The sequence below is a fragment of the Coffea eugenioides genome, chromosome 3 (assembly GCF_003713205.1).
Source record: "Coffea eugenioides isolate CCC68of chromosome 3, Ceug_1.0, whole genome shotgun sequence".
Lineage (NCBI taxonomy): Eukaryota > Viridiplantae > Streptophyta > Magnoliopsida > Gentianales > Rubiaceae > Coffea > Coffea eugenioides.
Genome location: NC_040037.1, coordinates 40844955 through 40866394, shown reverse-complemented (window position 1 = coordinate 40866394; position 21440 = coordinate 40844955). Strand labels below are relative to the sequence as shown.

The 21440-nt window shown below is 36.7% G+C and overlaps 2 protein-coding genes and 1 non-coding gene across 3 annotated transcripts; 1 reads left to right on the top strand and 2 right to left on the bottom strand.

Moving 5' to 3' along the window:
• LOC113766630 lies at positions 1–1584 on the bottom strand. Its single transcript, XM_027310802.1, has one exon. The coding sequence runs from the start codon at positions 1582–1584 to the stop codon at positions 1–3; it is 1584 nt and encodes a 527-aa protein (XP_027166603.1).
• A 713-nt stretch (positions 1585–2297) lies between these two features.
• Positions 2298–2404, top strand: LOC113767214. The gene has a single exon (XR_003467933.1). It is a non-coding gene; the product is annotated as a small nucleolar RNA R71 (small nucleolar RNA).
• Positions 2405–16063: 13659 nt separating this feature from the next.
• On the bottom strand, positions 16064–17004 carry LOC113766629. Its single transcript, XM_027310801.1, has 2 exons — positions 16781–17004; positions 16064–16589 (listed from the first exon to the last, which is right to left on the bottom strand). The coding sequence occupies exons 1-2, from the start codon at positions 17002–17004 to the stop codon at positions 16064–16066; spliced, it is 750 nt and encodes a 249-aa protein (XP_027166602.1).
• Positions 17005–21440: the final 4436 nt, after the last annotated feature.

The following is a 21440-nucleotide window of genomic DNA, read 5'->3' as shown; positions in this document are numbered from 1 at the left end:
CTAGTTCTCCTCCACGGTCACTCCCGCCTTCTTCGGGACCACCTGGACAGGGCTCACCCATGGGCTATCCGAGATAGCAGAAATGATCCCCACCTCTAGGAGTTTGACTATCTCCTTTTTCACAACTTTCATCATCAGGGGGTTTAATCTTCGCTGTGCTTGCCTCACCGGCTTTGCATCATCCTCGAGCCTTATCCGGTGCATGCACAAGGACGGGCTGATCCCTTTAATATCAGCTATACTCCACCCAATTGCTTCCTTATGCTCCCTAAGGATTCGCACCAGTCTGTCCTCTTGACTTGGAGATAGATGTACAGAGATGATCACTGGGAGTATCTCCCGATCTCCTAGGAATGCGTACTTTAGATGCTTCGGGAGAGGCTTTAGTTCTAATTCCGGTGCCTGCACAACTGAAGGAAGCAACTTCGTCTGAGTTTCTGGCACAAAAAGAGAAGTAAGTTCATACCTTGGGGATACGGTGGGTAGTGAATGTAAGGCCTCAACAGCATGGAGCAACTCTTCCCTTAAATCCACACCAAGAGTTACACCCAACTCCAAATGCTTCATTAGAGCCACTTCCAATGCGTCTTTGCCATCTAATTCGAAAATTTCCTGCACAAAAGGCTCAACAACGCTCAAACCAAAGACCGAGTTAGATTCTTCTGGATACTTCATCGCCTCAAAAATATTGAAATTCACAGTTTCACCATCCAATTCCATTGCCAAAGTACCCTCATTCACATCTATTTTAGTCCTGGCAGTACTAAGAAACAGTCTACCTAACAAGATAGGTGACGGGTTTAATGATTTTTCATCTTCCATGTCCAAGATATAAAAATCTGCAGGAAAGACCAATTCATTTATCTGAACCAAGACATCGTCAACTAGCTCCTCTGGATATACATTTGTGCGATCAGCTAGTTGGATTATGATGGCTATTTCTTTAAGTGGCCCAAGATTTAGAGAAGCAAAAATGGTCTTTGGCATCACATTGATTGACGCCCCTAAATCTAACATTGCTTTTCTAATTGGTGTATTTCCTATCTTGCATGGGATTGTGAACATACCTGGATCTCCACACTTGGGTGGGAGCTTCCTTTGGAGCATGGCTGACACATTCTCTCCCACCGCTACTCTTTTATCCCCTCTCAATTTTCTCTTATGAGTGCACAAGTCCTTGAGAAATTTTGCGTATTTCGGCACTTGCTTAATTGCTTCCAACAAGGGGATGTTGATCTCCACCTTTTTGAACACGTCCAGGATCTCTTTTTCCTTCTCTGCCTTCTTCGTCTTTGCCAGCCTGCATGGAAAAGGAGGTAAATTAGATTTAACGGGTATTGATAGTGTAAGAGTTACCTCAGGACCTCCACGAATGTGTCCTTCTTCCTCTATCTCCTTCTCGATCTCGTCTTCACTTTTACTCTTTAAGTTCGTGACCTTTGGTCCCTCCACTTCCTTGCCACTCCTTAATGTCATGGCACTTATATTTCTAGGATTTACCTCAGGTTGCGATATCAATTTTTCATAAACGTGAGACTCCAGGCGATTTATGGTAGTTGTCATTTGACTCATGCGAGTCTCCATGTCTTTCATGCCTGCCTTGGTATCCTATTGGAACTGGGTGGTGCTCGCGGCTAAGGACCTAGTCTCTTGCTGGAGTTGAGCAGTGGTTGTGACTAATGTCCTAGTCTCCTGCTGGAGTTGAGTGGTGGTCGTGGCCAAACTCTTGACAATTTCCTCCAAAGAACTTCCTGAGCTAGAGGGCGAGGGCTGAGACTTCTGTTGCCAAGATTGCTGAAATCCTGGTGGACGATTGGAGAATGCATTTTGTGGCCTATTACCATAGCTAAAATTCGGGTGATCTCTCCAACCCGGATTGTACGTGTTGGAGTATGGGTCGTACGGTCTACGAGGCGCGGGCACGCCTCCAGCCATGTTCACTTGTTCAACCCCATCTTCTTGCAACATAGGGCATGAGTCAGTATGGTGGCCCATATTTGTACAGATTCCACAGGCCTTTACTTAGGGCACATTCCCCATAGCTAATTGTCGAACAACGGATGTGAGCTCCGACAACTGTTGCTAAATAGATGTTGACTCCACCTCATTAACCCTGCGGGTAGGGTTACTCTCACGGAAGCCAAACTGTTGAGAATTCTCTGCCATAACTTCAATAAGCTCCCATGCTTCCCTCGGTGTCTTGTTTGCCAGTGCTCCCCCCACTCGAAGCGTCAATGATACTCCTATCAGTTGATTGGAGTCCCTCATAGAAGTATTGGATTAACAGTTGTTCACTAATTTGATGCTGCGGGTATCTAGTGCACAACTTGTTAAACCTTTCCCAATATTCATACAAGGACTCCCCGGGATACTGTTTAATGCTGCAGATTTCCTTTCTCAAACTCGCAGCCCGGGATGCAGGGAAGAATTTTTCGTGAAACTTCTTTTTCAACTGTACTCATGTGGTAATACTACCTGCTGGTAGGTAGTATAGCCAATCTTTAGCCGCATCCTTGAGAGAGAACGAAAAAGCTCTCAGTCTAATTTGCTCTTCAGTGACCCCAGGAGGTTTCATACTAGAGCAAATCATCTCGAACTCCTTAACGTGCTTGTGGGATTTTTCGCCAGAGAGACCATAGAAAGAAGGTAAGAGATGAATCAGCCCCGACTTCAGTTCAAAAGCAGTATTCTCAGCCAAAGTGGGGAATGTGATGCATAATGGTTGGTGAGTCAGCTCCGGAGCAGCCAGCTCCCTTAATGTTTGGGTGTTGGCCATGCTTACTTCGTCTTCTACTGACTCGTTCGCAGCAAATAAGTGCCCTCTTTTTTGTCTCCTGGTCTCTTGCCTCCGCCTACGCGTTGCCTTCTCAACCTCAGAATCGTATACCAATTCACCTGTGCGAGAAGAACGGGGCATAAACTAGCAAAAATACCAAGAAGAATAGAAGAAAATAAAAATAAAATAAAAACTGAATTTGAAAAGAAACAAGTAATCCAAATGCCAGCTCCTCGGCAACGGCGTCAAAAATTGACAGGTGCCGAACCTGTGCAATAATAATTACTAAAAAGTCCTAATTACCACCAAAATTAATTATAGAACAAATCCAAGTACTGGAGCAGGGACCCTAGGTGTGTAATGGGTTACTTGATTCACCCTATTCTCGAAGAGTTTGCTTGATCCGATATACCAGATTTGTCTATAAAAAAAATATTAATTTTGCGTACAATGGCAAGTAGGGTCGATTCCACAGGGAGCGGGTAGGAAATTATTTCTTTCCAAATTAGTAGAACGAAATTGGGGGATTTTTAATGGGAGGCAAATAAATAAAAATAAGAATAAAAATAAAGCGAACTAAATTCAGAACTAACTCACAAAGCACAATTCAATAAAAATAGCAATTAATAAAAGTTCTACCCAAAGGATCAACTGCTCAGGCACGGTCCAATTAAATGATCATCGATGCAAAGATATTTCATCCATTCATCACTAGATTGGTTATAGTTACCAATAAGTTCTGACAACCAGTTCTTCCTTACCTTTTCGACAGCCAAGGTACGACCATTGTCTGCTTCCCTAACCAGATAACAACCCTAGGTATGACCATAGGAATTTAATTACCCAATTGCATTAAAGCTAGAAGAACCCAACCCTAACCAATAAATACGCTAAGAGGGTTTATTTAAGCTAGATCTTGCGTTTCCCCATCATAAAATCAATTTTGGTGGTTGCCACGAAGTGTTAACTAAATGAACAATTACGGATTCTATTTAATTAACGTGGCAGTAGGCTATTAAATTAAATAAAATACCCGGCCGTTGATATTCATTTAATAAAATACCCATGAACAATTAATTCAGGAAATGCACGAATAGCAATAAATTGAGAGAAATAATGAAGATTCGATTAGATCTCACAGATATTATGGACCGCGCCTTCGCGTCAACCTTTGGGTAGAGGGGGGGATTAGCCGCTCCTCATCGTGTCAATCCCGCGTGGTTTAATTGAGTTCATTCAATTAATTGTCGGAGAGTTGGAAGGGTGAAACAATGAAGGAACAGTTTCTTCGTATTTTGCGTCCACAATGGAGCCGCTCGCACAAGGGGAATCTTTTTCCCTAATTGCGGCTAGAGAGAAAAGAAAAACCCAAAAGCGTCTGACAGAAAAGAGACAAGACGAAAGCTAATGTCTTCCTAATTTCTAATGTAATTCCTGCCGAAGTAGGAAAACGAAACAAAAGACGGCGTCTGACCAAAAAGTAGAGAAAGAAACTAAAGCTAAAAGTAGTGATCCCCTGCATCTGGCTTTTTCCTCCCTTTTTATAGCCGCCGTCCAAGAGAAGTCAAAGAAGAAAACGTCTGGTGCAAAACCTGGAGCAAAAGTGTTGTCTACAGAGTTCTGATCCCACGCTTTGGGTTCACGTGGACCACGGTCCGTCTTTTCGGTAGCGTCTACCTTTTCTGGCGTGGCCACGCTCTGAAACAAAAGGTCTTCTGAAAATTTGCCCCGCGAGCTCATTTTTTATGCCGACCACCTACAATTCACGTAAATATCGAATATGAGTGAAATTCCAATTTTTAGCACCGTGAATAGCCAAAATTAGGACAAAATAACAGTGCAAAATGCGCCAAATAACAGCTCTATCAACACAACTTCTTTAGACTCCCCTTCCTGCCGTTAAAAAAACAAAGAACTAGGTACCAAGCTTGCAAGTTTGTTTGATATCACTCGTAAGTAATTGCAGGTGTCATCGTCATGGGATTATTTTTTGCACAAATTTTGTGACGCAGGATTGCAGAAGGAAAAAGGACTTAAAATAGGTGCTTCTTGGTAAACTAATCTACATGACTTCAACATCACTAGCAAAGCTTTGCTGAACAATGTAAATATCAGATATTGCTTATGCCTTGACTTTTCCTATTAAATAGCAAATGGTGATGCAGTAAAGTTGAAATTGATAGGTCGTATTTTTATCGTTGTCTGGCAGGAGCTATACCTTCCGGTTAATTAATTATTGGTCGTACTAAGATTAAAACTGTGAAACTTTATTAAGCAGGTATGATCTCTTCTGGATTTTGCTTGTAACGGGTTGATTCATGTTGTAGTAGACAAAGATTTTTTTTGTGGAATCACCAGTTTGAAAGTCTCAAAAATTACCTAATTTCGAACATCCTGACACAAATCTTGTGTATGGGTTTGGGTAATGATGAACCCAAGGATGATTATTAAGTGTTCCAAACTCGTCATTATGGTAACATCTTGAAGGGGCAAACTAGGCTTGATGCTTACAGCGGAAACACGAGTTCTTGGAAGACTATTGAGGATTCTTGGGGCGGTCATCCTGTTGGGGAGATTTATTATGTTACTTGGAAGCTCCATAGGAAAAAATGGGAAATATTTCTCATAATGGGGAAGATTGCTAGCCTTGATTTGACGAATGAGATCTAAGGAGAGATGGAACAGTCAAAAAATGTGACTAGACATTATTGTTTATAGGAGGATGCCTTTCTGTGTTTTGTCACTATACACATCTTTGGATTATGAAGGAATATGTGGAAGGAACTTGGACAAAGGTGATTTTGGTTACCGGATTGTCTTACGATCCCGCATTACTACATACCATTATTTGAATCAAGGGACGGCCTAATTTTGAGGAGGTGGTTGGCACTTTACAATCCGAAAAATGAATCCCTTTCATATTTTGGTATTAACAATTTGGAAGATTACTCTGAGAAAGTCGTTACGTATGATGAAAGCTTAGTTTTGCTCAACAGTCATGGCAGAGTATAAAAGTCTAGGGCATGAAACGGGAGAAGAGTAGAGGTTAGCTAGGTGTAAATGTTTACTGCTTCACAATACCTTTACATGTTGAAGATCAAACTTGAATCTGGGGTCAAGTTGGACAAATGTTTTACTACAGAAAGGGAGAAATGGTGCTGATTAAGTTGTGTAATTAACTCTAGGGGTTAAAATCACATGGAAGGTTTTCGTTCTTTGCTCTTCATTATTGTGACGAGACGACAACAGTAAATGCAATTTTTTGTTTTGTCAAACCTAGTGTTCTATAAATTAACTCCTTAGAAACCCCTAGAAGATATGATTTTTTATTTTGCCTTTTGTGGTAACACACTTAATTTGCTTGTAGTATTTGTCCAGCAAAGAAAATAGTTAGATATTTTACTACAGTTGAAAGTTAATGTGATTTTGAATATAGTATTCGATCTCAAAATTGGATTAAAGCTTGTTCGTCATCCAATGTTAATAGTAGATGTAAAACTGCCTATTTCCCATGCCGCCTTCTATATAGTGTACTGAGCTTGGAGAATTAATAGCATTCCAACATCTTATTAGAAGACTATAAAACTACCCGAAAAGTTAGAAATCTTGGAGAATTAATAGCATTCCAACATCTTATTCTGCTTATAAAACTACCCGAAAAGTTAGAAATCTTGAAGAATTTCCCATGCCGCCTTCTATATGGTGTACTGAGCTTGGAGAATTAATAGCATTCCAACATCTTAATGATCCATAAAACTACCCGAAAAGTTAGAAATCTTGGATTCAAATCTCTTATTCTCCTTTTTCGCTTCTTAAATCGCACAATTCTCCTGCTTGAAAAAAAGGAACTGTAAAACCAAAAAGTAAGTTGAGTTTTATATAGAGTATTATTTTAGAGCATTTGATCATTAATTTTTTGTTACTCTATCTCTAAATCTAACATTTAAAATCAACTACCTATAGCAGTTTCCTTTAAAACAAAAAATTTTTTTTGTACTAATGGGAAAATGCAGTATTGTTTTAATTGTTGGTTCTAGACCAAAATAAATCATATAAGTCACAATAATTTCTCTAATAAAATTTAACAAATAAATTAACAAAAAATTCATACCTTAAAAATGCAAATAATTTGTACCATAAAAATGTTGATTTGGCATGGGTTGAGGCGCGGACTAGATCGCTCTCTTTAAGACGATTTACGCCCCTACGGAGTATCCTCCGGTGTAGTAGGTCTCAGCACGTTGCCTCCAGGATACAACAGCCCAGCCTTTTGCACACTGTAGTCTACTCCAATCTACACTATTGGAGCAAGACAGAAACCTCACACTAACACTGTCTTTGCCCTATAAACTCTTATAGTAGTGGAGGAAAAATATAAGGTAGTATAGAGATAGCAAAGTATATATTTGGTTTGGTTGATAGATGCCTTATATATAGGTTAAGAAATTAGGAATATTAAAATACCAACATTAATAGGAATTAACACCTCATATTTCAGTTACAAATTGAAAAGTTTAGATTCATTGTATTACGGTAAAAAAAATTAACATGATTTCATAAAACCTAATCATTACATAAGTTACAAAAGCAAGACATAAATCCCATAAGTTACACATTTAAATGTTTCAATTTGTAACTGAAAATTTATTTAAAGAATTTGTAATTTATTTTATTTGAATTCAAAATAAATATGTGATATTTTTTTATTAAAATATCCAACATTAAGAAATTCAATATCCATTTAAACTATTTCCCTGTTTGCAACCATTAAGATTTCCCACAAGTCTATAAATTTTTATATCAGATAAAGAATTCTTTTGCCAGTCATCTTATCATGCAAACAATGAAGCTTAGCTTTATTTCAAGGTTTCCACAACTTTGAACTGATGATCGTGGTTTCTAGGCAAATTGTTAGGCACAATCATGTGGAATTCTGTTTTCTCTATTTGTTACGGGCTATTAGCATTTTTATGGCGATGGATGAGTCTGGAGGCCTTGCAAATGAATGGATATACAAGTAGATTCTAAGGAAAGACATTGTTTTTATTGTTATATGAAAAATTTTATACATACAATTTTGGAGTTCTATTGCTGGAAGAGATAAAATGGTCATTTCTAATCGCCAGGAAACTCAGTAGGTGGATTTTGTTTTTCTCAATCCTCATATGTCAGTTCTCTTATTTTTTTTGGAAAAAATTGTTCTTTTTTATTTTCTTTTAAATTCTGTAGAACTTATATGACCGTTATTGAATATCTTTTTCTTTTTTCTTTTTTTTTTGGCTTTAGGTTTTCTTGCTGCATGTATTTTAAAATCCTAGCCAACAGAACCTATATCAAGCAATTAATGTGTTATATATATATATATATATGGTAACCTCTCTTTTTTCAAAAAAAAATTTATTTTCAATCTTTCATTTTCTGTAGCATGTAATAGTTCTTAATTTGTGATTGCTTTCATTTCCTTGTGATAAGGATTTTGGGGCAGAATGACCAGTTGTTTGTTTACTTCATACAGAAATTCAAGGCATTGTGCCTAGTTAACTAGAAAATTTTGTACATAGAAGTTTAGTTAAGTAAAGCTTTTCTTTTCTTGACTGAAGTTAGTAATCCTTACGGACATTGTTTTGGTTTTTACAAAAAAAAAAAATGGAAATGCTTGTCGATTTGTATCAATGCCAGATGAAATAGAGTTGTTTTGATATGCTGTTCGATGGAATTTTAACCGACAAGTTGTTGAGCTTTTTTTCACATTATCTTTTGGGCAAATTATAGTTTACCTCCTTATGGTTTAATATTTTTTAACATAACCCCTCATGGTTTCAAAAGCTAGACATTACCCTTTCATGGTTTGGATTAAAGTGTCAAAGTGATAGCAATCAACATTCGTAACTGAACCTTTAAAAAATATCAAAATTACCCTTATAAATACATGATACACTAACCCCATATGATTTTATGTTTTACCATATAATCACCTTATGTTTTAATATTTTACCATATAACTCTCTTATAATTTTCAAAATATATATATAACCCCTCCTTGGTTAATAAATAATTTTTAACTTTATATAAGGGTATTTTTGATATTTTAGATGACTCGGTTATGAATGATGATTTTCGTCATTTTGACACTTTAATCCAAACCACGAAGAGATTATGTGTAGTTTTTAAAACCATAGGGGGTTATGTAGAAAACTACTAAACCATAGGGGATAAAGTGTAATTTGTCCTTATCTTTTAGAAAGATACTTTTTTTAATACATTTGGCAGTTGGGAAATTTCAGCTTACGATGCTGCCCAATAAGCCTGTCATTACATGCTCACTTTAGTAAGTGTAGAAAATTATGTAATAGGCAAAAAATCCCAGCGGCTATTAAACTATTGGCGGAATCATGTTTTGGCCATCGAACTATTTTTCGTCAATAATTGGCCACTAAACAATTTAATCAATAAACCCGTGACCATTTCGTCATTAATTACTCTTAATTTCTGAAATTAGCATCACATGTGGCAAAGTCTAGGGGTAATTTTGTCCAACAATTTACTGACCGTATAACTTAGTTTTTATTAAATCATTGAAGAGAAGGGAAGAGAAAATTTTTGTAGATTGAAGAGAAGGTGTCTGGTCTTTTGTGGAGTAAACAATAAGGACTTAATTGGGAGCCCTAAATCATCAATCAGAAATCGAACAAGCCAAAGAATGTCGAGATGCTCTCCTAAACCCATACCTAGATGCTCTTGCGGATTAACAGCAATGATAAAGACCTCATGGACAAATTGGAACCCAGCAAGAAGATATGTGGTCTGCACTTTAGGAGAGGTAAGATGTTAGATTTGTAATTGAGATATTATAACAAGAGGATTTAGTATTGGAAAACGTAAATTTGCAAATTGCAGGATGAGGGATGTGGCTTTTGGGAATGGTATGATCCAACAATGTGTGAAAGATCAACTCAAGTGATTCCTGGTTTGCTGCGAAGAATGAATAGAATGGAAAGTAGTATGGAGGAACTAGAAACTTCAACACGAAGATAGGAAAGTAAAGCTCAAAAATTGAAACTTAAAGTTTCAAAATTAGAGGGTGAAGTGGAAAAGCACAAGACCAAAGAGCAGTATCTCCTAAGAACTCTTCTCGGTACATAGATTTTTGTATTGTTGTATTGTTGTATTGTCTCTGTTGCTATTTGAAGACTGTTATTGAGAGTGGCCATATGTTGGCCATCAAGGGATCGATAGTTAATGTTGTTAGGTGATTGTGGAAAAATGGGAGTAGTAAGGTTGAGTGGATGCAGCTTTTGGTGGTAGTGTCTGTAGCAATAGCAGGCCAAAAAGATTCCTATGCTGTATTTTGTAGTGAAATTTTCATTGGTTTGTTTTGTTCTGTAATGGAATCCCTACTGTAATTGTTTTGGTTTTTACTGAATGAATGGATACAAGTTTTTTGTAGTTTCTTATGAATGCGGCATTATAACACAGTAAATTAGACAAAAGAAGCATCTTCATTGGATAAAACCAACTACAAAAGTTTCCAATTTACAGAAGTACAAAACTTTCTTTTGAGGATGCAAAAAGACAATGGATGAAAAACAAAAGGCATCCATCAACAAAAGCCATCCACTAATAACGTGAAGTGGGTCCCCTAAACTTTATTACATCTATTTTAATAGCCCCACTTAAATAAACTATTATAAGTCAAAAGTTAAGTCATTTACATATCAATCAACATCATCAACATCTAAAACTCTATTCAATCCCATCTAACTTGCAACTGCACCTCTGCCTCCTGTAGATCTAGATCTACCAAAATTTGCACCTCTTCTACCCTTCCACCTACCAACCTTGAAGGGTGGTTCCTTTCCCAAATAGGCATAATTAGCATTAATCATCTCTTTGTCAGCATCAGTCAAGGGCTGTTTACCATTTTTGTTGAATTTCATGCTAGATGTAGAACTTGTAGCTATTGGATCTAGTTGATGAACTACTAGTATCGGCTGTTGAAATGGGTGGCTACTGTTATTGACTACTGGTATTGGCTGCTGAAGTGGTGGAATTGGGTGTTGGGACATTAGATTTGATTGCTGAGTCGCAGTGCAATTGGTTGGCTTGGTTGGTTAGCTGATGGAGTTTGCTATTGCTAAGACTACTTTTGCTTGCCGTTTTCTTCTTCTTGAAACCTTTTACAAATGGAAGTTGATTGGAGACTACATTTAGAATACAAGCTGTATATATACTCACAGGTTGTTTGTTCTTCTTTGCTGACCAAATTCTTGGTGCTGAGTCACCTCTTTGCATGTTATTGCATTGTGCCTTGTTTTTCCACATTTTCTGCAATGCATAGTGACATTTTTCTAAGCTTTCTTCCATGGTTTTCCCCCTCTATCTCATCTCTTCTTCTTGGCTTTTTTGGCCTCCTAGGTTGGAAATTGGAGGATCAAGTTGAAGATTGCTGGACTCATGCCAAAGTAGTTGGCTACTGATGGGTTGCAAGACATTATTATAAACCTGTAAAAAATAAGCTTTTGTAGTAACACTCTGCAATCATTTAATGTGGACCATCCTCAGTTTGCTTAATTGCTGCAATGGCATGGGTACACGGTAAACCAGATAATTCCAAATTCGACAACTGCAACTCTTCTTTTTCAAATTCATAGCAAACTGGGTATTCCTTGGGCCTTTACCTGATAACCATCAATCCTATTGAACTGTGGGAACCATTGGAAAGACTCTTAATTCTGTCCTCAATAATTTTTCTAATCAAAGGACCAGTTGAGTATGGATATCTAGTCATGGCAGCCTTTCTTTTTTGAATTCTTTCCATCATAAGTTCTCTAACATTCTCCAATAAAGACATAATTGGTCTATCCCTAGTCTATAGTATATGTGAATTGAAAGACTCGTATAGATTATTCACAATCATGTCACGTTTAGTGTGAGGAGAAAAGTAAGCCTTACACCAATGCATCGGACGAGGAGTCTTCTGCACCTACTTGTATGCGTCACTATCATTCTCTTTCAAGTCCTCAGTAGCTTTCTTCTACATCTCAATTGTGTTGCTCCTAGCTATTGCCCATAGCATCCCTTTAAGTGCCTTTCCAGGATGTTTCTTCTTGAAATTCCGATACATGTGGTGCACACAATATCTATGCTCAGAGTTGGGTAGCATCTCAGATAATGCTCTGTCCAATCCCTGCACCAAAGAGAAATGAATTATTGCTTCAAGTAGCCACAAGCCTCACACCAAATGATGGATAATAAGATCCTTACCTTTCGTTGGTCAGAGATGAAGACACTGATCATCTATTTCAAGATCTGTTTCGAGAAGTTGTAAGAACCATTTCCACTGGACTGTAGCTTCCTTCTCTACTATAGCCCAAGCAATAGGCCACCAGCCATTGTTGGGATCAACTACCATTGCTGATAAAAGTTGACCAGGGTAAGGGCCTTTTGTATGGCAGCCATCAAGTCCAATCATAGGTCTGCACATTTTGAATCCTTCTTTTAATGCACCCAAACAACAGTACAGCCTCACAAACTTAGGATTGGAACCCATATCTCTAAATGAAGTGAACTCAACTACCATGGTAGAATTAGTATGGGTTTTCTTAATCTCCTCACAATATTCCCATTTATGCTTATGCAGTTTTGATTTCGTCAACAACTATACCGCTTGCATTTCTAGGTATTGTTTTTGATATTTGTATCTTGTACTCCTCATGCATTGTCTGCCTCAAAGAATGGACTGGAATGTTCATATTGGCCCTAATTCTATCCTCATGTCTCTTAGCAACCTATTTAGCAGTCGTCATTTTATTTTTCCAGGCATGACTACAGTTTTCATGTATATCATAAAGGGCCTTAATGACCAAATCATTCAGCCCAAGTGCTTTCTCTTGAAAAGCATAACAGTCCCAGTTGCATGGATCCTTGCACCTTACCCTTACTTTGAGTTCTTCATTAGTGTAGTACCAAATAGGTCCACCATTTGCAATAGAATAATTCTGGATTGCAGCCTTGAAGTTGATGATGTAAATTGCATCCCAACCTGAAAATGTGGATTTCTCATGTCCCTTTTAGCATTGAAGTCAATGTATTTGATTCCTTTCTGCACTTCATCGTCTTCAGCAGAAGAGCCATCAGCCTCGTGCAGATCATCCTCCATCGTGTTGTCATGCAACACATCTTCATCATCAACTTCTTCCATTTCTTTAGCAGCTGCCTGTGATGTATTCTGAATAGCCTGTGATGATGTGTTCTGGTTAGCTTGTGCTGATGATGTCTTCTCCCCTCTTGCTGACCACTTTCTTTTCCCTCTTGCTATTTTTCTAGTATACTTTTTCTTGGCTCTCTTGCTGCCACTAGATGCTCCATCAGTTGCCTGTGATTTTTTTTTTCAGCTTAGGCATCATGTTGACCACCCCCATGTGTACCACTTTCCAAGTCATTTACATCCTGGCTCTTATGGAGTATAGATTCAATAGTTCTCCTCGCAATAGGAGAGGGAATTTCAACTGTGGGAGTTGGTTTCTCACTTCCAAGCATTTGATCATTTTTGCAAAACTCTTCGTCATCAGTGAAATGCTCCCCTTTCGAGCTGCTGTCCTCTTTATCATCTTCATCAACTTCCCTTGCATTCACATCAGTTTCATCCTCTCTACTCCCACTCTTTACAACAGTCCTACTAGCTTCTGCCTCAATGATAATAGTTACTCTTACACCTTCACCTCTACTTATACCTCCCATTGTTGGTCCAGGGGCAGTCATATTTGCATTAACAAAAGAGCTACCAAAAAGATTCTTTTTGACGACCAATTGTTGACCAGGTTCTACAACTCCATTGCCATTTCATCTACAACTACATTGCCATATTCATCAATTTCTTCAATAACAACCCCTATTTTTTTTGTACTACCTAATAGTGAGGAATTTGACTGCATTTCAAGAATTTCATGTAAAGGCTTATGGTCACAGTAAACATCTATCAATTTGTACTTATACACCCATTTGCACATTGCATTTATATCTGTATCTCCTTGTAATTTTCTTAATCCCTTATTCAAATCACTCCCAAGTTCTAAATAATAATAGAGCATTGAACCATGATGTCCTAATTTCTCAACCATGGCATTTATCTCATGGATAGCTATTCTCTCTGCATCACACACATCAACATAATCTATTTTACTACCAACATATGTTTTATACTGATGCCCACTAAATCTACCACCGTGAAACATTCTAATACTGAATAGTTCAGAATTAGGCACTACAATGAAATGGAAAAAAAAAGGGATCACTTCATCTAAAAAAACAAGACTGAAAAAAACACTTGTTGATGTAATATAGTTCAAAAATTTGTCACTTTTACAACTGGCACTTGGATGAAAACCCTAACATTTAAACCCCATAATACTGCTACATATTCAAAACCCACAAGTAAGCACGTTCGATTTCAGAGACAAACTTGAGTAATACACCCATTATATTTAGGTTAAACTATAATTTCAGTTCATTTACATGATTTTTCACAAAAATAAAAACTTATCGTAAATTTCATATGGACCAATGTCGACTTCTCTTCTCCTGATAACCCAATCCATAGATTCACCACGATTTTCCCTTCTCTTCGATCTTCAAAACCCTAAGCTTGAGCTCCTAGGTTATTTGCAACGATTTTAAGAATGAAAGTTAGCTTAGTGGCCTTGCACTTCTTTTTTTTTTTTAGTCAATGGGTTATGTGAGTAAATGGTCAGTAAATTTTTGGATGAAATTGCCCCTGGACTTTGCCATGTGTAATGCTAATTTCAGAAATTAAGAGCAATTAATGACGAAATGGTCACGGGTTTACTGATTAAATTGTTTAGTGGTCAATTATTGACGAAAAATAGTTTGATACCCAAACATGATCCTGCCAATAGTTTAATGGCCGCTGAAATTTTTTGCCCTTATGTAATTGAGGGTTTTGTCTGGTATTTCGAAGATATGATCATTGGTTTTGCAGTTGCATTCTAATCAAGTTATCAAAATGATGAAACTTGCTCTGAGTTATTATCCATACTTCATCTCCAATTTTTTCATAAATTCTATTTTATAGGGAGATTTATTAGTCAAAGAATTTTAATTCTTCAGGTTACATTTGAACTAAGAAAAAATCTTAATCATAAAAATCAGACATCAAATAGCATATATAGAGTAGAATAATTGCATCAATTTACCTCAGAGTTTGCCTCCAATTTAGTAGGAAATCAGCTTTAATTAATTAGGTTCAGGTAACAATTTCTTTACAAGCACATATAGCTCTAGTAAAGTCCATATAATATAAGGAACATATGAGATTAAGGTGATGCAAAAATCATGTAGTAATAGCAAAGCGAAGCATTCAACTTTAGAACCCCTCCATGACAAAGTGCCTGAAAATAACAGAATGATAAAGCTATTCTACAAGAAGCAAATCTTGAATTTTGTACATGAGATTTGAGCGAAATAGGTGGTATGCCAATAGCCTGTGGCGTGATGACTTAGGGCCCTGGAAGGTGAACATATTCATTCCACTGCAGCAAAGTAAATTGACAATGATCACACACATAAGCAAAAAGAACTTGAAATTTCTCAATGAACTGGGGAAATAATTAAACTTTTAATAACTCAACTGATAGATTCTGCTCAACTTCAACTGTGGTTTTATTATTTTTACTTTGGTTGTGGTGTCTGTCTTCAGAATTTCTTAGTTGCTGCGTATCTTTTTAGGATTCATATTGCTATGGTTTGAACTATCAAGAACAGATATTGACTTTATGTGTTGGAGTGATTTTTGATCCAGATTTATGAGTTTCACCATAAGCTAAATAGGAACAAGCCAAGTTATCTTTACAAGATTTTGGTCATAATTTACCTTGGTAAACAGGACATGCAATGGATGGAAAATAAGAATCAGCAAAAGCAAGGGGCGATAAATTGGTGGTTCCTATTCCTTAACAGATTTGTAGTCATAAAAGCAATGTCTAAGAAATCACCTGAAATAGATTATTTTTCAGCACAAAAAATCCCTGATCCCTTGATACATCGATCCCAATCGATTTAGAACCAAAGATGCAAGGAATCCTGCTTGCTAAATGACAAATTATATAGCCAAATTTTAGAAGTGAAACCAAATAGAAATATAACGGAAATTTCGGAGAGTTGAATATTTTCCATGGCTTATGATGAGGACTGAATAAGAAATTAATCCATTACGATTGTAGGAATATGAGAAATCCTGGACCACTGGCTGTTGGGGTTGTTGTTGCTTCTCTAGATGCAACTAGCTTGTAACAGAGGACAATTTGTCATTGTAAATTCCTTCAGTTTGATCATATCTCTCATGGCCTCTAAGGAAGGCAGCTGATGCAGTTTCTCGCAATTGAACAGCCTCAGAGTTTCGAGAGAGAAAATATTCCCAAGCCAATTGAGCAAAGTTTCAACTCCAAAATCATTTATGCTCAGTTGTTTCAAAAATGTGAGGTACTGAAGTTGATCAGGCAGAGAATCCCAGTCAGAGCACCCAAACAATTCTAGTTTGTAGAAGGACGAAAGATTCTGCTCAATGCCATTGAAAATGATTTGGAATGAGCCAAACTCCAAGAAATAACCAAGGTCCAATTGGCTCAGCCTAGTCAGACCACACAATCCTCTGGGCACCATGTCCAATTTGGGACAGCGATGTATCATCAGACACATGAGAGAAGGCAACTTCTGCAAATCCATCAAGAAATCTACAAGCTCATCGCAGTACTTTACTAACAGAGACTCCAGAGAGGTGCAAACTACAATGCTTCTCCTGGGATGTTGGTCAATCCATAACAACCAACAAACTCACAGTTACGAAGAGAAGTAAGGCCCTGGCCCTGGCCCTCTAGTGCTGGCATGGATCTTAGACTATCACATTATTCACATCCTTTTATTGTTAGTTTCTCAAGTGATTGGAGGGTGTGAAAACCTTGTGGTAACTCAATTAGACTATTGCAGTACTCAATCTCCAAAATCTTAAGAGAACTGGCATTACCTGACAATCTTGAAGCAACATTTGTCAGGTTTGAACAATAGGCCAAAGCAAAATGTGCAAGCTTCGGATTTTTCTGAAATAGACAATCTAAAAGGCGCATTAGATCTGACAGACCAAATATGCGAAGTGTTTCAAGAGTGAAAACATTTCTACATATGCTTGACAATGGCAAGATGCTGTTGTCGCCCATTAGGTTTAAACCAGTAAGACAACAAAATTTTCTTGGAATAGTTCTTAAATGGGGGCAACTTATGATGGTTAAGTTTTTAAGGCGAGGAAAAAAACTCACTTAACTTGATGTTGTTGTACTTGAAGATGGCATATCTGGAAAATCAATCCATTCTATTAAGCTCGTCAGTCTTTCTAGAATGAGATTTTCAAGTGATGGAAACCATATGGTTCTACATAGACTACTGCTCGATCCAATGTAGTAATTAGTACCATTAGTTGTAGGAGCTTTAATTTCTTTACATCTTTCACACTGGACTAGTTCTATCTCCACCAAATTCTCAAGTAATAACCACGCATTCTCGATTTTGACAGCCATTTTGATAGCCCACAATGGAAACTCATTGCCCATAAAGTTCTCTATCTTCAAGCTTTTTATATTTGGGTGAGGTTGGAGCCCTTCCAGTACATTTTTGTCTTGGTTGTCGCCTTGTCTATTTCTTCCCCAATAATATTCCAATTTGTAGATATTTGGCTTTCCAAATAAATTTGCACTTCTAGCTTCTTTTGCATCATTCACCAGTTCTAGATTGCGTATCTTCAATTCACCTCCAAGGTTATTCAAGCTCCCCAGCTCGGTAATTCTACGGCCCTTCTCTTGATCCACATTAAAGCATGACAATGTTTGAAGATCAGTCAATTTTCCTATCCCATATAGCATTTGAAATCTTTCAGGAAAGTAAAAATAAAGGTGTCTCAAGCTGATCAAGTTATGAAAATTTTGTGGAAACTTATTGATAGCATGGTTTGTAATATCGGCCAATACCGATACATATCGGCTGAGTCGTAACTGGAACGGAGGGGACCGGTACAATATCGATTCCTGAATCAGGGATACTACCATTTCCGTGACAACTCGCTCTGACACGGCCAATATTGGCTGATTTGAATTCATGATGCATGATATCGGCCGATATATCCGAGTCCACTCAGAGTCGACTCGAATATTTTTTTAAATTGTGCATTTTTTATATTTTCTAATTTAAGTAAATTTTTCAAAATTTTTGGAAAATTTCATGTGCTATAATGTGCGTATAATCTGATATTCAACCGATATGCCGTGACGGATGTGGAACAACCAAAACTGTGACGTGACCGCTACCCGCGACGGTGAACCATGATTGATAGAGCCATGTAGATGGAGGGCCCTTAGAGTTTACAAATTATATAAACCATGCTTTTCCTCAAACATGAAAACAACAAATCAAACAATCGAGTTCAAACAATGGCTATTATTCAAATCATCTATTACCAAGATGCATTAAAGCACTCGTCAAGTATTAGTGGTTAAGTCCCAAGAAATATTTCTCCGTTAGTTTTAAAACCATGGGCTCTTCTAATTCTTGACTAACTAATTTAAGAACATAAAATATTCAACTAGTGGAATATTTCAGATTAATTTTTTTGAACCCTTCCCACTAGGAGAAGACGCGGATACGTCATAAAGTGGAAGAGTCTTCTGATCATGATTTTGGAAAATTTCTTCGTAGCACATGACTAGAAGGCGTGGACACATCATAAAGGCTGGGAGTCTTCTGACCAACATTTTTCGATATCTCGAAGTGAAGCGTGCCCTACTAGCACGGGCGCATGATTTGCCCCTGAAGTCTTTTGGAAAATTGTGATGGACGCAACAATAGTCAACATTCAATTCTGATTTGAGCACATCTTCTAGTGAACTACTTTCTTATACAAAGAAACAAAATCACTTTTATTGTACTTAAACATTAAACAAGAAACACGAAATGACTAAAATTGAAAATTAAAAAATTTTGGGTTGCCTCCCAAGCAGCGTTTTTCTTTAATGTCTTTGGCTAGACATTGCTATATTTGTTCACAGAGGATAAAATTATGTAGCTTATTTCAGTGTTTCATCCTCTATGTAATCATAATAACCTTCATCAGTATAGTGATCCTTAAGCACACGAGTTATTTTTTTCCATTGACCAGTTGATGGTGCGAAAAAATTAAGTAATGTCCTAAATTCTTCACTTACTTCTCCATTACAAGTACTTACTGGCTCAAGATATTTGACCATAGCAATTCCTTACTTATTCCTGCCATGAGACTCAAAAATTTTTGGTATAACAAAATCAATCGCACTAGCAGAAATTATAGAATAAGAGTCAGGATAATATTAATTAGAGCATGGAGGAGGTATCACCACATTTGATAAATTGTTCAATGGATTCATTCACTTGAACGATTTGAGATTGGGGTCTCATTTTTTCATTCTCAACTTCCTTTTCAACCGCATCTATAGATCCTTCTCTTTGGGACTCTTGCAGCTCTTTGTCATATGTCAAGATAATTGTACTCTTATCTTTCTCAAGGTTGATAACGGTCTGTGAGGGCAGTTCTTCACATATTTGAGAAACCACTTCGTCACTCTAGATGCCATCAGATACAATTAATTCTTTATATTACGAATATTCATTTCTATCTCCTGTTGAAATCGATATGTGTCAGCAACTAGTGATTTCATCATTTCTTTAAGAGACATACCTTACATGGATGATGGTTGTTGCTGTTAATATTGATATTAAAAACCTATTGGTTCTGTTACATAATTAAAGTTGGAGTTATTCTACCATCCTTGATCATATCCCGTTTGAATAAGGGTCATACCACGTTTGAGATTGGGGGTGAAAAATCTCCGAAATTATTAATTAGTGCACTCAGGTCATCTTGAAATGTAGGGCACATGTTGATTGAATGATCCGAGATATAACAAATTTCACAAGTTGCAACAACCATTTTTTCTGCATAAGAGGTTAGTGTATGTAAATATTGATTATTAGAAACAACACGAATCTCATTATCCCTCCTAGGAATAAAATCTAGTCTATCACCAAAATACGGAATGTTAGCAGCCATAAACTAGCAAAACAAAAATAAGGGCAAAATAAAAATAAGATGACCTCAAAAAAAGCAACAAATTTATCAGGCACCAGTCTCCGGCAATGGCTTAAAAATTTGATAGGTGTCGATCCTATATAATAATAAATATCTGCTCAAGAAAAAAAATACAATTTTTACATATAAAAGTACGTAATGTCGAATCCACAGGGATGGGAGAAAATTTGTTTCTTCTAGAGCCCAGAGTAATGGAGGCTTTTATAAAAATGTGAATAATTGAATAAGTCAAATAAAAAGGCCTAACTAATAATTTACTAAAAATGAAACAATAATAAATAAACTCTATCCAAGAAATAACTTTGGAGATGGTTTACTCAATTGATTATGGATGCAATAATAATTTTATTTATTCACTGATAAATAAGTTATAACTGCCAAATACACGATGACAATTAATTTCTCATTGCTGTGTAGGTTATCAAAGTACGACCATTAATCAATGTTTTAATCAAAAAATAACCCTATGTATAATCATAGAGTTCAATTTTCTAATTGCTTTAAAAATTAGAGAAGTCCTGTTCTAACCAAATAATATGCTATGAGGGTTATTTTAAGTTAGTCCATATGTTCCCCTAATACAAACCCAATCATACAAGTCACTACTAATTTAAAGCAATTAAACAATTACAGATTTAACTGATCTAACTGGTTTTAGGTTATTAGATTAAATTAAATATCGGGTATCCTTGATATTCAAATAAAATAATAATCATAAGAAATTAAATCAGAAAACATACGAATACTAGTAAATAAAAGAAATAAAAATAATCAATTCGATCTCACAATTTTAGATGAATCATGTCCTTAGTTGTTTCTTGACCAAAATAAGAAGTTTAGCTCATCTTCATGGAAAAAGCCACGCGTGAAATATTGGAGTTTATTATTGTGGCAATCTCCCCCAAAAGATGAGATGAAGTATCTAATAAGAAGAAGATAAGAAAAAATCATCTGTTTGTTTCTTGAGAAGAAAAAAACTGCCTACTGACTACTAAATAGTCTCCCCAAAAGAAGGAATAAAGAAACGATAAAACTCCCTATCGTTTTGTTTCCTACTACTACTAATACAAATCAAATTAGTTTAACAAATCCATCTTATCCGAAAATCAAAGATCAACAACGATCATTTGATGAAACATCCGTAATTTGACTTTTGAGACTCCAACTCATGGCTGGAGATTATGCTTCAACTCCCAAGCTTCATGGACGAGCATAAAAAGTCAATGAAAATCACGTCTTTAATCCCTTTTTACTCCAAATCCCTACAATTAACACCAATTACCAAATATAAGAAGAATACATCAATTAATACAATATTTGGTAAAATAAAAGAAGAAAACAATCATAAAATTAATGACAAAAATGCAACCTATCATTATACGAATAATCATTTCCATCACTATATCATTTTAATTCAAACCATAAGGGGGTTATGCATAGCTTTTGAAACCATAAGGTAGTTATGTGCAAAAATATTAAACC